General features: G+C 38.3%; 1 protein-coding gene across 1 annotated transcript in view; it reads left to right on the top strand.

The window, feature by feature from the left end:
- LOC150078878 (RAB11-binding protein RELCH homolog) overlaps positions 1–17,151 on the top strand; it is a 450,480-nt gene that overhangs the window by 115,687 nt on the left and 317,642 nt on the right. Inside the window, exons 7-8 of the mRNA XM_090382879.1 lie at positions 6,437–6,739; positions 16,804–16,981. Coding sequence (XP_090239005.1) covers positions 6,437–6,739; positions 16,804–16,981 — 481 coding nt within the window. The remainder of the gene's footprint in view (positions 1–6,436; positions 6,740–16,803; positions 16,982–17,151) is intronic.

The following is a 17,151-nucleotide window of genomic DNA, read 5'->3' as shown; positions in this document are numbered from 1 at the left end:
CTGTCTTCTCCCATTCAACTATCCCTTTATCCATAGCAGCAATTTGCCTCCAATGCCACACTGCTCCATTTGTGCAGCATTTTTCCATGTGCAACAGTCAAAAGCCTTTCTAACATCCAAATATATGATATCAAAGTTATTTCCTGCATCCAGTTCCTTTGTGACCACATCATGATATACAATCAGATTTGTCAGACAAGACTGCCCCTTAACAAACAGGTCTATAATTACTTGTGTTGCCCTTTGATCCTCCTTTGTGAATTGGGGTCACATTTGCACATCTCCAGTCCATGGGTATCTCCCCTGAGTCCAAGGAAGCACTCATAATTATGGGTAAGGGTTTTCTTACTTCTTTTGCTGCCTCCTTTAATGTAACTGAATAGATTCATCCACCCCAGGTGCCTTTCTTATGTTTATCTTCAACAATTTCTCCTCCACTTTGCTCTCAGTTATTACAAAATCATCTAGCTCACTGCCAGAGTTTAATCGCCTTTGGCATTCCCCTCCCTGAATAACTCCTCATGTGTGAAATTAGATGCAAAATACTCATTTAGTTTGTTAGCTGCCTGAGCAGGATCATCAACAGTTGAACCATCGATATCCAGAGGACCAATCTGAGTCATCCCTTTCCATCTAGAGTTTACATAAGTAAAGAACTCTTTGCTATTTTTCGTTGCATCGTTTGCCAAAGATTTCTCATAATCTGCCTTTGCCTGCCTAATCTTCTTTGTGACTTTGTTACAGACCAGCTTATATCTATCATGTTTCCATTTCACCCATTAATTTATATATATCCCATGCATTTTTATTCTCTGCCATATGTCTCATTAGTTCATCTGACATCCATTTAGGCCTAAACCTTAAACAATATTTTTGTTGGTATGAAAAGCCTTGTAGTTTCCAAGATTAATTCTTTGAATGCTTCCAATTTTGAATTTCACGCTGGTAACATCATCAGCGGCTCCCACCGTATAGAATTTAAATACTGTCTCAGTCCTCTGTAGTCGCCTTTACGAAAGCTGAAGCCTTTCCTTTTATCCCTGATGGTAGTTACCTCTTTGAGTAAATCCCACTTCAGCACAATATGATCCCTAGTGGTTCCTTTATCTGCAGATTCTTAATGCATGAAGAATCACTACTGATAATCAGATCAAGAGTATTACTCCCTCTAGTTACCTCCCGAACATGCTGCTGTAGAAAACATTCATCCATTAAAACCACAAAAGCCTTGCTAGTGTGTGTGTGTGACAAACCCACAAATTCCAGTCAATATCTGGGAAATCGAAATCCCCATTATAAGTTCCTCTGATTTACTGGCCCACTATTTCCCTGTACAGTTTTTTTTATTATACTCATCAGAGTCATTAGGCCTATAACACACTCCTACTCTCAATTTTGATTTCCCAGTGCTAATGTCACACCAAACTGACTCAACAGTGCACTGTTTATCTATATCAACTGGATGTACTTCTTTTGATTTTATTTTTCTTAATTAACAGCATAACACCTCGTCCCCTTATATCCTCTCTGTACACATTATACTCCCCAAATTCCAATTGTGCATTCCTAATATCTGTGTGACACCACGTCTCTGATATCCCAACTATATCTGCCTCTGATGTTTTGACTAACACCTCAAATTCATCAAATTTATTTACCAAACTCCTAGCATTGGTGTACACGCAAGTATACATGCACCTGTTCCTATTCTTAGCTACCCTAACATAGCCCATGTGTTTACTTGTACTGCAGTGACTCCCAGCACTCTCCGAATTCCCCTTAATCTTGTTTTTCAGGTTTCTATTCATTCCAATAGAAGCAGTTCAAGAATCACTTTCACCTCCCAGTGGCTACTAAAAACTGCTAGCTCAAGCTAGCAGTTTTCCGATCCATCTAACTCTGCCTCAATAGCATCAGCAAATATTCTTGCACCCTTTTTATTTAAATGTAACCCATCCCTGTAGAAGCAGTCTCTCCTGTTAACAAGCGCAGACCATGCTGAGAGTTGCCTCCTTAGCCAGGTGGGCAGCAGCGGCAGTGCGTAGCACACGCTTCTTGATTAGACCGGGGTTCGAGTCTGTGACCACCAAATACGGATGCAGAAAGGTCAGGGAATGACCACCGCATATCCCCGGAGCAATATGGACTTAGTTGCTAATGCTCCTAAAAAAAAAAAAATAAATAAATATCAAAATAACCATGCTGAGAAAAATTCTACCCCTTGAGCCTTGCACAATCTCTCCAGGGCCGAATTGATCGACAAGGCTCTCATCATATACTTCCTCCTATCATGTCTAGGCAGAATTGGAGACACTTTCAAATTCAACCCTAATTAATGCTTTTTTTCAACAGTGATCTGTACTTGTTAAGTAATTCTGCCAGTCTGCTACTCTTAATATCATTAGTAAATTAGATATGCTTGCTTGCTACAATGAAAAGAAAAAAGCCACCGTCCAGTCATCCATTAATATGTTCTTTCGTAAGGTTGAGCAGCCAACCCCTTCTAAATCTCTACAGCCCTCAACCTGCACAGCGGCATACTTATCAGCTGAAGAATTCGATTCTGGCAAAGATGCTCGAGAGATAAAACTTTCTGACATTATGCTTGTCTCCTCTCTTTTTTTATGATTTTGAAATTTTTTAAATTGCAAGCTTTTTTAATTTTTCCTGCGCATGAGATAAAAAATTTAATAAATACAATAAAATTAGATAGTATGAATCAGAGCTGTAATACTCAATATGTTCTACGTTGATAATGATATTAGTAAATTAATAAGAGGAGTTTACCTCAATATAGTACGTGGAACACTTCCGTATGATACCCTCCAGAAATTAAAACGGAAAAAACGAAAAAATCGACAACTTACCGGTACATTAAAGTAAAATATAAATAATTAAAGTAAATTATAAATAATTAAATAATCAATTTAACACAATTCAAAATCAATTCAAAACAATTAAAATTCAAATTAACGCAATTAAAAGAATCTAACGAAAATATTCAAAACGATTTTCCTTCCTGAAGCTGACAATGCTTTTCGACCGACTGTCGTGATCACAGGAATGAAAATTATCGAATCAGGCTAAACCTGCAACTTAAATAGTGATTATGTGTCTTCGCGCATGCGCGTAAAGGTCCACGCATCGGAGATCAAATATGGCCGCCGAACATTAACAGAATTCTCGTGTAATTTAATTTCAACGGTTTCTGCAATTAATAGTCGCGTATAATTACGTTGAACGTTAAGTATTTTGGCCTCGTTAAATAAAAATAAAAATTTGGCCTCGTTAAATAAATAAAATTTTTATTTAACGAGGCCAAAATACTTAACGTTCAACGTAATTATACGCGACTATTAATTGCAGAAACCGTTGAAATTAAATTACACGAGAATTCTGTTAATGTTCGGCGGCCATATTTGATCTCCGATGCGTGGACCTTTACGCGCATGCGCGAAGACACATAATCACTATTTAAGTTGCAGGTTTAGCCTGATTCGATAATTTTCATCCTGTGATCACGACAGTCGGTCGAAAAGCATTGTCAGCTTCAGGAAGGAAAATCGTTTTGAATATTTTCGTTAGATTCTTTTAATTGCGTTAATTTGAATTTTAATTGTTTTGAATTGATTTTGAATTGTGTTAAATTGATTATTTAATTATTTATAATTTACTTTAATTATTTATATTTTACTTTAATGTACCGGTAAGTTGTCGATTTTTTCGTTTTTTCCGTTTTAATTTCTGGAGGGTATCATACGGAAGTGTTCCACGTACTATATTGAGGTAAACTCCTCTTATTAATTTACTAATAAATACAATAAATAATTCTATTCACATGTTCGTCGAACATTTCCTTTTTTGATTCAATCAATTCAGCGAGCACAGTTGCGAGTGCTGCACAAGCATGTGGGAGAATCTGACTTACGTAGAGTTCTACGAAATGCAACCCTTCGTTAATCGGGGAGTGGCTGTATTTGAACACATAATAAGCATAAATATATGTGCCCGTGCAGATTTAAAATTTTGCATGCTTAACTTCTTTCCAACTGGAAATGGACTGGCTAATGGATTCATGTCTATGTTGTCCGTAATGTGTTAATTTAAGAAATTGAATTAATTTAAGAAACTGAATTCGGTGCGTGATGTTTTGCAAAAAATCTGTGTATGGTCAAGGAAAATGAAGTCACATTGAACTTCACATAAATGAACTGACAAAGGAACACATACCATATACAGGGTCCAGTCACATTATTATGACTACCTACCTAGTATCCATAATATGTGCTTTTCGCAGCATGCACCGCAGCCAGCTGCCGTGGGAGGGATCAATAACTCCGTGGAAGGTTACTATGGGTATCTGTGACCATGCCGACTGCTCTGCACCCCAGAGTTCATGTAGGTTCCTTGGTGGAGGATCCATCCATCTGATGTGTAGCTCGAGGTGGTCCCATAGATTTTCAATTGGGTTAAGATCCTGGGAATTCGGTGACCAAGGGAGTAGCTCGAAGTCTTCGTCATGCTCCTCAAACCACTTGCAGAAAATTCTGGCGATATGGCATGGCGCATTGTCTTGCTGATAGATACCATAGCCCCCAGGAACACAGTCAACATGTACGGGTGTACCTGATCGGCGACGATCGATAGGTAACCATTTGCGTTCAGGGTGCCCTCCAGAGGTATCAGCGGACCCAAGCCATGCCATGCCATGAAAACATTTCCCAGACCATAATACCGCCCCCACTAGCCTGCCTTCTGCCAACAATCGTGTCCAGGTGTCTGTTCACTCGGTGAAGTAGAAATTGTCACTCATCAGAGAAGGCCACCCATTGCCACTCGGTTGGGGCCCAGTGTCAGTATTGCTGTGCAAACTGATGAAGTTGTTTGCAATGAACAGCCGTCAGCATCGGTGCTGTCACCAAGCATCTGCTCCAGAGTCCAATGTGCAACAGTGTTTGTTGCACTGTCATGTTGGAGACCTTTCTAGTGGCCCCACGGTTTATTTGGACAGCCAGTCGAGCAACAGTAGTACGCCGATCAGTCCTGGCCAACCGTTTCAGCCAGCATTCACATTTGGGATCAATGGCGCATGGGGTTCCACAGTTGGCACGTCAGGTCGTCAAAACTGTCCCATTGGTCCAGCCTTGATACGCTTTCACCACTGCAACGTGTGAGCATTTCACAAAATCTGCTGTTTTGGAAATGCCGGCACTCCTGGACCAATAGCCGACGATCATGCCTTTTTCCAGGTCTGATAGGTCGTGTGCATGGATGCCAAACATCAAGCGTTATATGCTTGTGCTGTGTGAACTTCACACGTGCACTGTATGATTCGTTAGGCGTGTATGATTGCATTTGGGGGTAGGCATAATATTGTGAATGGACTCTGTATTCTCATATGTGTTCTGGTGTATAAGTTGACCTTTGAACTCGTACAGAGAGTATAAACTTGAATTAAAACTACCTGCTTAGGTTAGAAAGATATGAATTAATAACAATATATTTAGAGTTTAATACATACATTTTTATACACATGTACTTTGTTGCTCACCTTTTAAAACCAAAGAATTTGTTAATCTTCATCAGATGAAAAAAAAATAATGGAATCTGTTGGGATTTGCATTTTCAGTGTTACATTTTCAACTTCGTGAAAATTAAACTTTTCAGATTGTCAGTTTCTTATAGTAAAATTGCTTCCTTATTAAGGCATTGCTTACAGAGAAACTAATTTGCAGTATAATAATAATATAGTATAAGCAGGCCCAAGGAACATCTCAATTATATAAAACAAACCTTCCTAATACACGTATAGCATCCATTAGGGCAGTTTCATATCATACATATGTCTGTAGGTTTTGTAGCATTATACATATGGGAGTACTGTACGTGCTTACCACTTTCCTTAAAATTTACCGTGCAGTGTAATAAAATGTCATAATGTAAACTTTTAAAAGAAAACAAAAATAATTAATATCATTTGAGAAAATTATGTTTTTCTAAGAGAAAAAACATAATTTTCTCAAACTATTTCAATTCCCATGTTGAAATAGTACCCTACTTATTTACTAGAAATAATTAAATTAAAAATGGAGACTGTGATTCTTAGTGCAGATTTTTACTGTAATGCACTACTGCATGAGATGCAAAAGGTGACTTAAAAGGTGGGGGGGGGGGAATTGACTTATACAGTGAATATATGATTAAGCATGAATTTTCAAGGGGAAAAAAAAATAGTTGACCTTACTCTGAATTGAATTATACACCAGAATATATGGTTATTAGCCAGAACTTAAAATCATATATATTCATTGTACGGCTGTGATAGTTCTTTGAACATAATTTTAACGAAAGAGTTTAATTTTATGAAGTGATTTTTTGAAGATAGATAATGTTCCAATGATCACTTATTTGATGCAAAATAATCTTTCACTTTTAGGGAATTAGAAGCATATAAAAGTAGTCTGTTATCATCTGCTCAAGATATATCATCATCCCAAAGTCATAAGCTTAATTGGCACAATGAATTAAAAGATGTATCTAATATTACATCAGTAGAGCACACTATGGAAGAAATACACTCAAAATACATTCCAGTCTTACATGAAAATATAAAATGTTTGTGTGAAGAATGTGGCTGCTGTAAATGTTTCAAGCAAACTCATAAAAGTGATCCTGTAGTTTCCATGGAGAGCTTACCTCAAACTATAAATGTTTCATTCAGGAAACCAAAAAATTGCAGGTAAGGTTTAGTTCAATTATCTGACAATCAGATAATTTATATAAACTATCTTAATTATAATGCCTGGTTGGTAAAGTGAATATGTTTTTTGGTTATATACTTTATAAAATTACTAACTCATAACGACACTTCCCCTTCCAAATTTGGTAATTAGAAATTTAATTGCTGTATACTGAGCTGTCACGTTTAAAATTAAAAAAAAAATTAAAGGAAATTTTAGTTGTAAAACAAGCACATTAATGATTTTAGTATTTAAATGTTTTAATATCATATAAATATCAAAATCATTTAATTTATTTTTGATGTCATATTCAGTGGAAATTATATAATAGCAAATAAGCAATATAAGTGTAACACATCTGTGTGTATTATGTGTTCAGAATATGTTAGTGGCCAGTTTGGATGTTTTTCAAAAAAACTAGAATATCCTATAAGCAATTGATATTGGCCAGGTTTAAAAGGCCTTTTCAAATGAGTGACAAGCTGGCTCAGTATATTTAATGTGATAATAGTGTCTGCAGATAAGAGGGAGTAGGATCTTCTGTAAATTATTCTGTATTTTTCAGTCCACAGAAATTATACAGACTCTCCTGTGAACACACGCTTGTACAGACATAATGCATAACAAAACTGTATGAACTATAGTACTATATCTTGATGCAGACCAGTGGTCACAAAATAAAGAATACAAGCAGATTCATTTAAGAAAAATGTGTTTGTGTAAAAATTTGAATTGTGCTTTCTGATAACTAATAATTTAAACCTCTAATTTTAACATTGATTTGTTATTTTCCCACTGGTCTCTGTTCTGGGGTTACCCAGTTGATCATAAATATGTCCCCAATAATAATAATAACACTTTGCATGGATTTCAATGTTCGTAACTTAGTAGCTGTTTTTAACTAAGTTTTTTATTCTGATTTCAGAAATGTTATTTGGTTTTTTCTATCATGTACCATATTTTCACAATTCACTTAAGTTGATGTCATGAGTTGTATTATTGAATGTAGTAATAAATATTAAGTTACAAGTAAATGCTGTGAATTTGTAAACTAAATCTCCATACGTTGGCAACACTGACTTCGGTCAGTGTTACCAACATATGAAGCTCATTGTGAGCTCAGTTTATTTTTGAGGTTGTTGTATCAAACTTGTGCTGAAAAGTGAGTAAAATGTTTTCGCACAAGTGTTTGGACAATCTGAACTTATTTCATTATATTTGTAGAAGTTATGTAGTCCTCAAGCAAAAACAAGATGTTAGAGAATTCGTAAAAAAAGTGTGTATTGTGCAGATTTTGGAATGAAACTCTGTGACCAAGATATAGTGGGCACCACACAACATTTGCCGAACATGTATTTGAAGCATTGAGATTGGGGAAAAATGGTAAAAAGAAGGCTATGCCATTTGCAATTCCCATGATTTGGCAGGAGCCTACAAACACTGTGATGACTGTTACTTTTGCTTAGTTAATGTAGAGGGATAAAGAGTAAGAAGGTTATTGTGTATCCTAATATTCCATCTGCCATTACAAAAGTTCTACATGGGAATGGAAATAACCTCCACTTATAATGGAGAATGTAGCAGTAGAGAGTGCTGAAAGTGAAGCTTCTGAAAATGAAACTGAAGTCTACATATCTGTAGATATGAGTCCAGCCCCTAACTGTTTTCATAGCATGAACTCAATGATCTGGTAAGAGATTTAAATTTACCAAAGGAATCTGCAGAACTGCTTGGTTCTAGATTCAAGCCAAAAAATGTTCTAGCACATGGGACATTTTTTCCATAGTACAGACACAGAGAATGAGTTCTAGTCCTCTACTTTTTTGAGAAATATTCTGTTTTTTGCAGTAATATAATATAAATGACAATGAACGTATTTAGGAATTAATTACAATCGTACACAGTGGAGACTTTTTATTGACTCATCAAAGAGGAGTCTCAAAAGTGTCTTTCCCCACGATGGAAATAAATATGGACCAATTCCAGCAGCTTTCTCTGTTCATTTGAAAGAAATATATGAGAACTTGAAGTTGTTGACAAATATTAAGTATGAAGAACATGGTTGGTTGGTTGGTCTGTGCTGACTTTAAAGTGATAGGCATGTTACTTGGACAGCAATCTGGGTGCACAAAAATGTGTTGCTTTTTGTGTGAATGGGACAGTTGGGTGAGCAGTAAGCACGTGGGATGTCAAGGTCTAGCCAAAGAGAGACAGTTTGTTGCCTGGATCAAAGAAAGTTCATAAACCACTGGTAGGCCCCAAACTGTCCTCCTTCCACATTTGCACTTCAAACTGGGTTTCATAAAACAGTTTGTGAAAACATTACCTCAGGAAGGTCTCTGCTTCACTACCTTTGTACTAAATTCCCATCGATCGCCCAAGAGAAGCTAAAACAAGTTATTTTTGCTTGACCTCAAGTTTGCAAACTGATAAGGGACCACGATTTTAAATGAACTATGACTAAATGAGAAAAACAGGTATGGATTAGCTTCGGGTCTGTTGAGAACTTCTTAGGGAACAATGTGGATCCAGACTACAAGAATATAGTTGAAAACATGTTGACAAACTTCAAGAACTGGATGTCATGAGTGTCAAGGTACTTTTTTTACATTCCCAAATCGACTACTTCCCAAAAAAATCTAAGAAGAGTTAGTGAAGAACAGGGTGAGAAGTTTCACCAGGACATGAAAGACATGGAGATTAGGTACCAGGGAAGGTGCAATGTCAACATGCTGGATGCTGAAGAGGGACTGTAAAGTAGTAGGATCTTCAAGAAACTCAAAGAAACAAAAATTTGACCCATTGTAGATCAATTTTTAAAGTGAGAGGTGAGTGTTTAGTGGGCTTTTTACCATACCGTCCTTTTTAAGTGTTTTCAACATGTTATAATAGTGTTATAATTTCAGTGTGCACAAATTATAACAAAATTATAGCATTTTGTTATAATAATGCAAAATTTCTGCCAGAATTAATAAAAATTAGTGAAAAGTCAAATTTTCTTTCATGATTTTTGAAGAAAAATCATGAAAGAAACCCGATGTGATGAAACAAACGGAAGTCATTTTTGAAATGAGCATTAGAAAATAATTCAAAAACACTTTTCTGAGAAAACATCGGTGAATTTTTTTTTTCAAAATACAGAGTAATGTAATTATTATTATAAGAACTGGAGCACTGCGACCTGATTAGGAACTGTAGTGCCAGAAAAAACATGAGCACTGTGATCTGAGTCACTGACATCCCAAATATTCCCGAGAACAGGAGTACACAGATATATACAGGGTGATTTATGAAGATATAGGGTAATTTCAGGAGCTGATTTCTGAGGCAATTTTGAGTAAAAATGTTCATATGAACACCAGTCCGATTTTGAATAATTATGGCATTATGTGTAATCTTCACGGATTCTCAGAAATGCACCACTACAAATCGTGCTCATGACTTGTTTAATGTAGCCAGACCAAATACATGCAATGGGCAGAGCAGTCTTGCACACATTCCTTCCTGTGTCATTCCTTTCTGTGTTCCATTGTTACTTTCAAGATGCCTTTTACATTTACAAATGTTGAATATGCCAATTTGGGGCGCAAGATTATGGATTTTACAACGGAAATGCTGTTACTGTTGCTGCTGTAACAGCTGTTGTTGCTGTTTTTTTTTTTTTTTTTTTATGTAAACCCCAAACACGAGAGGTATTAGAACCTATAGTACTTAGTACCGTGCTTGGGTTGGAAGTTGAGAAGACGAAAGAAGATATTTGTTTGACATTGGATTTGAACTTCTGTAGACTGTAATTTTCAGGAAATACGTATGAAGGAAGGTTGTTCCAGAAAACGGCAGTTGAATGAATACAAGGTTGTTCCAGAAAATGGCAGTTGAATGAATAAACGAGGAAGATGAAAAGTTGTTCTGTGAGTTTGAAGTTGGAGAGTAAATGGATGTTGGCTGGTGGCGGCACGTGTTCGGACTGTTTTGAAAGAGAGAGTGGGAATTATAGAAGCCAATTCAGAAGAACGGTGCCCATGGAAGTATCTGTAGAAGAGGCATGCAGCAGAAACAGTACGTCTATGAGACAACGAGTGGAGAGACTTTGTTAAAGATGAATTATTAGTTAACCTAATTGCCCTCTTCTGATTGGAATCAAGAAGCCTGAGAGAGATTTTGGGGGCACCACCCCAGATGTGGGAACAATATTCCATGGCAGGGCGGATTTGCAATTTATACAGAGTGAGCAGCTGTTTGGAAGAAAAGTAACGCTGAGAGCGAAAGAGAAAAACCAAGTTTTTTAGATGCAGAGGAAGCAATATTTGTAATATGCTTGTGCCAAGAGCGATTAGAAGTCAAGGTAATCCCCAAAAGAGATATATCATTTTGCCTAGAAATCGGAGTGGCACTAAACATAGGAGTAGCATAGGAGTAGAAGAATCTTTTTTGCGAGATATAAGACAAGACTGAGTTTTAGAAGGGTTGAAATCAACTAAGTTGTCTTTGCCCCACTGGAGAATTACCTGAAGATCGGCATTTAAGGAATTGGTAGCAGATTTGCGAGAAGTTGAAGCTGATTGAGCAGGACAAGGTTTTTCAAAATGGAAAGTGGAATGCAATGTGCTATCATCGGCAAAACTATGAATAGGATTTCCAGTCAATGGAAGAAGGTCATCAATATACAAGAGGAAAAGAGTGGGGGAAAGAACTGACACCGGCATTAATGGAGAATTTAGAAGACAGAGAGCCATCTACCATCACCCTCAGTGAGCGATCAGAGAGAAAACTGGATAACCAATTACTAAAAACAGTTGGCAAACCATAAGATGGAAGCTTGTTTAGAAGACCTTTATGCCAAACACGATCGAAAGCCTTTGAGATGTCAAGAGCAACAACTTGTGTTTCACCGAACCTTTCCATTGAATTAGTCCATAAATGGGTAACATAAGCCAGAATGTCACCAGTGGATCAACACTGACGGAATCCATACTGGCGATCGTTGATCAGACGGAAGGTTTCTAGGTAGTTTAAGAGTTGGCGGTTAATTGATTTCTCCATTACTTTAGAAAGAGTAGAAGTAATTGCAATGGGACGATAATTGGATGGGAGGGATTTGTCACCCTTTTTAGGAACTGGCTGGATATGAGCAAATTTCCAAGAAGAAGGAAAAACACCTTTGGAATAAGAAAGTGAAAAAAGGCGGCGAAGAATAGGAGTAAGTTCAGAAGCACAGGTTTTGAGAACAAGTGGAGAATAACCATTGGTACCTGGAGCTTTCTTAGCATCAAGATTCATCAAAATCCTTCTGATATCCTTTTGACGGAAGACCACAGGAGGCATTGAATGGTGGGAGGTGTTTTACCGAGATCATTAATACATGAGTTGGAAGAAAAATGGGATGCTAGCAGGTCAGCTGTATCCTTGGCTGAAGTGACAACAGAACCATCTGGTTTGGACAGAGGTGGGAGCAGAGATGGGCAAAAGTTGCAGCCAATAGCTTTGGCAAGAGACCAGAATGCACGGCTACCATTAGGGCAAGAAGCAAGTTTTCTACTCTAAGCCTGTTCAAATTCTAGTTTGGACTGATTAATAACTGCTTTACAATTGTTGCGAGCTTTGGTGTACGCAGAAAATGAAACTGAAGAATTAGAAAGAAGCCAATTACGATATGCAACATTCTTCTCTTGAACAGCCTAAGCACATTTATTGGAAAACCATGGTTTAGATAAAGGATGAGATTTTAAAGTGGAGTGTGGGATAAAGGATTCCATTCCTGCAAGAATAATTTCACTCACATGATCTGAGCAAATGTTGACATCAGAAGGTTTGAAACAATAATCCGACCAAGGAAAAGAAGAAAAGAAGTCTCACAGGTCATCCCATTTTGCATTCTTGTAATGCCAAACAACACGAGGTTGGGAATAGCTATGAGATAAAGGTTCCATTGGAGAAGAGACAATCACCAAGTTGTGATCTGAAGTGCCTAAAGGACCTCTCACTTCAACCGTGTGAAGGGGACTTAGAAGGGTTGTTTGTGAGAAAAAGATCAATTGGCTGTATGAATAGGATTGTCCGGTATTCTTGTAGTTAAATGAACAATCTGTGCAAGGTCATTAGTAATTGCAAAAGCCTCAGCATCTCGACCAGCTGGGTCGGTGTGACTAGAAAACGGAAGCCAGCTGGAGTTGTGAACATTAAAATCACCAAGGAAAATTACCTCACTGTTAGGAAAGTTGGACTGGAGAAAGGCAAGTTGCAAAGAGAGCAAGTCAAAGAGCTCTAAGTGATTAGTGGAGTTGGGAGAATGGTAGAGACAACAGATGAATTTGACACAATGAGGTAGAAAGATTTTAAGCCAGAGAAGATCAAAGAGAGGAGATTCCAAATTGGCAAGTCTCTAACAGGGAATATCAGAACGGACATATGCACAAGTACCACCTTTGAGACGAAAGGAATCATACAGCGAATAATTTGGACATCTGAGATGAGCAGTAGTTGAATCAACCGATAACTGAGATTCTGTCAGAAAAAGTACATGGGGTTTGGCAGACTGCAAGTGGAAATGGACATCGTTGAGATTAGAATTGAGACCACGTATATTTGTGAAATGAATTAGGAAGTGCTTGGGAAGTTTAGATCTTTTTGCAGATAAGCTTGCTCTGTTAGTTTGACAATTCATGGTATATTCAATAGTAAGAAAAAGTGGGTGGGACATGCTGTATGAAGTAATGAAATTTTTGGATATGGCATACACATGGTAAGAATATACCCTGATCCTTGACCTAATGTGGCCTCGACAATGCCCCCCGTATACACACTACTCAGACTCCCTCCAGTCACTATCTGGCAGAGAAGATGTAGCAAGATTATACACTAGCTGATCCGGAATCCTCCTAGAGAGTTACCAATAGGTTCGGTCCGGTGTACTAACTAGCGGCCGGTCTGCGAACACTGTTTTAGAGCTGTACCCTCGAAATGTAAGGAATATTGGATCTCGCCACGATGTTCATCATAACCTCAAAAGCCATCAGTCATACTACATGATGGAAGAGATAGGGAAGGGTTGATCGAAACTTCGCTCTAGAGACTAAACATGGGTTCCACCACTTCAAGCCTCCAATAAGCAAAGTGGTGGTATTGCACCGGTTGATGAGAGTCATCTACCACCTATTATTGCCTGGTAACATAGAGGGGTGGCATTCCTCCATGTGGTGTGTCACCCGAATATCAGTTCTATCAGCGTTTTAGACTCCCAGGTAGCAAGTACAGCTTGTCTGGCATATCTGAGAGAATGTCTGTGACAACCTCAAGGACTCAAGGATCAGAAAACAATGCTGGTACTTGTTGAATACCAGCAGTGTTTTCTGAACCACAGGGTTCCATATCAGTAAATTATTAGCTGAGTTTTCCAAACATTGTGAGATACCAGCTCACTTCACAGTGTTCACATTCCATGTGAGCATGCGTTTCAACAAAATGTCACCGAGAAAGAGAACATCATCACGGCAGTACAGTGCAATCCTCGTGCTAGTAAGTGAAGGATATCCACATGCCATGTACATGACAACATTCTCTTGATCAACCAAAGTAACAGTGGAACAGAAAGGAATGACACTGCTATGCATATGTTTTGTCAGACTACGTTCAATGAAGGTCATGCAAGCACATGAGTTACTAGTGCAATTGCAATGGATGGTGTAGGAATTAAATCTGGGTCTCATCAAGCACTCAGAAGCCCACCTTAATATTACAGCTATCTGGCTGCAACATTAAAGTGGATAGCTGACTTCTTTTCAGGTATTACCTCTTTGTCTTGAAAATGGATATAAACTAAGGGGATATATATATATATATATTGGGGAAAAAAAAATAGAATATGCTGTTTCTTGATTACCAAGAAAGATAAACTGTTGAATGGACCATTCTTCTTTGAAGAATGTTTGACCACTGGTTTGAAAACTTTCATGTTTTGTGATATGTCACCACACTGTCATAATTAGCCTTTAGGAATGGAATGCAGTCACACCACAGCTTCCATTCACAATGGTGCTCCAGCCCAATATTGAGCAACCTGTAAACCATGGCAGCCTTTGCCACTAAATGGCTACTTGTCAGACATTATCCACATGAATTTCCTTCTCCATGCGCAGATCCCCAACTGCTTAATGCCATAAGACAAGGGTCAGTAACCTGCGGCTTGCGAGCCACGTGCAGCTCTTTGAACATATAACTGTGGCTCTTAAACTTTGTCCACATCTGCAGCAAGCAACGTATTTCTGTGTGCAAATATTTTCGAACATGAACTATATTAAAAATAAACAAAGAACCCATCTAAAAACAATGTGAGTCTCTCTGCATGTTTAAAGATGAAAATTGCAGCATACTCGCCTGATGTTGAGAGACTCGCTCAAGAATTTCAGCAGCAAAAGTCACATTAATTTGTACCTAGTTGGATGTTTGTTATGTTTTTTGCAGTATTAATAAATAATATTTAAAAAATATATATATTTTTTAATGGAACTCCTTCCCATTCAATTCCATTTCTTAAAAAACTCTTCCCCCCCCATCCCAGCTTTGACTGAGGTGCGGCTCTTCGGATCCTTTTTTTTTTTTTTTTTTTTTTTTTTTTTTTAATCAAAAATGGCTCTTCACTCAAAAAAGGTTGCTGACCACTTAAATTTTCTTAAAAGTGTCAGCATTTCAATTTTTAGTTTAAAATGAGTTTGTTTCTAATAGACTGTGTATATACGTCGATGAGCCAAAACATTATGACCACCGAGTTGTTATGCAAATCAAAGCAACTGCAGGTGAACCCTGCCTTGTGCATGGGTCGGGACATGGTATAAAAAACACCTGATACTGAGCTCTGTTAATCAGTGTTACTCTTGTTCGTCAGATGGGAAAGGCAGCAGACTTAAGGGAGTTTGACAAAGGCCAAATTGTAATGGCCAGACAACTTTGTCAGAGCATATCTGAAACGGCACAGCTAGTGGGGTGCTCATGGTCAGCTGTGGCTAGTACCTGTCGAAAGTGGTCTGACGAGGTCGTCTAACCACATCGATGAGCTGTGGTTGGATGACTACAGCTCATCGATGCTCGAGGTGAGCGAAGGCTCTCCCGGATGGTACTTGGCAACAGAAGGGCGACTGTGGTGCAACTAGCTGGTAATTGGAATGCTGGTGACAGGAGTAATGTGTCACGACACACAGTACATTGAATCCCGCTGAAAATGGTGCTGCTCCAAGTGCCCATGCTAACCATGGTTCACCGGAGACAGCACCTACAATGGGCACACGACATTGAAACTGGACCTTGAGTGATTGGAAGAAGGTCATCTGGCCTGATGAATCGTGTTTCCTTTTCCTTTTGCACCATGTGGACAGCCAGGTACATGTACATCATTTACCTGGGGAAGTGATGGCGCCTGGATGCACTGTGGGACGAAAACAAGCCAGTGGCGGCAGAGTCATGCTTTGGGCGATGTTCTGCTGGGATACCCTGGGTCCAGTCATCCATGTGCCAGGCACTCTGACATCTACCACCTACCTAAACATCATTGCTGACCAGGTACACGCTTTCGTGGCAACGATCTTCCCCTCTGGCGGTGCTGTTTTTCAGTAGGATAATGCACCATACCACACCACTCAGATTGTTCAGGACTGGTTCGCAGAACATGAGGAAGACTTCCAGGTATTGCCCCGGCCTCCAAATTTCCCAGACATCAATCCCATCGAGCATCTGTGGTTTGTGTTGGAACAGTAGCTTCGATCTGCGGCATCTCAACCACGGACCTTACAGGAGTTAAAAGGATCTGCTGGTTACGTGTTGGTACCAGATACCACAAGACACATTTAGAAATCTATAGCGTCCATGCCTCACCAGGTATGAGCTGTTTTGGCTGCACGTGGAGGACCAGCATATTAGTTAGGTGGTTATAATGTTTTGGCTCATCGGTGTATATATGCCTATGATGGAAAGTGTTAAAATTTTATATTGCGCAGTCTGGAGTCATTTTTATGTATATATAGCAAGCACTTTGGTTAACAGAAATATATTATACATATATTTTGTTTTAAAGAACCGTATCTCAGGACTTCCAGAAAGCTCTTTTTCATGCAGCTCACCAAAAAGTGGCTCAAGATAATCGTTTAGTGAATGAAGTTGCAGAAACTGTAGATTCTAATGAAGAGGTTGTTCTCATGTTATCTCGCTGTCTACCTCATATTGTGCCGAATGTTCTCTTAGCAAAAAGAGAAGTAAGTAAATATCTGCCCATCCCATTATTTTACACAAAGAATGTGTTTTCTGTTACTGTGCAATATTTTAATATAATTATTTACAAATAAATATCATAATATTATAGATGTTCTCTTCATAGACACTGCTGGAGAAGGAGAAAATTTTTGTATCCAAGATGAATTCTTTA

This window comes from Mastigoproctus giganteus, chromosome 10, assembly GCF_048544385.1.
Source record: "Mastigoproctus giganteus isolate SK-2022 chromosome 10, ASM4854438v1, whole genome shotgun sequence".
Taxonomy (NCBI): Eukaryota; Metazoa; Arthropoda; class Arachnida; order Uropygi; family Thelyphonidae; genus Mastigoproctus; species Mastigoproctus giganteus.
Note: the sequence above shows the minus strand (reverse complement) of the source record. Positions and strands in the feature narration are given on the sequence as shown.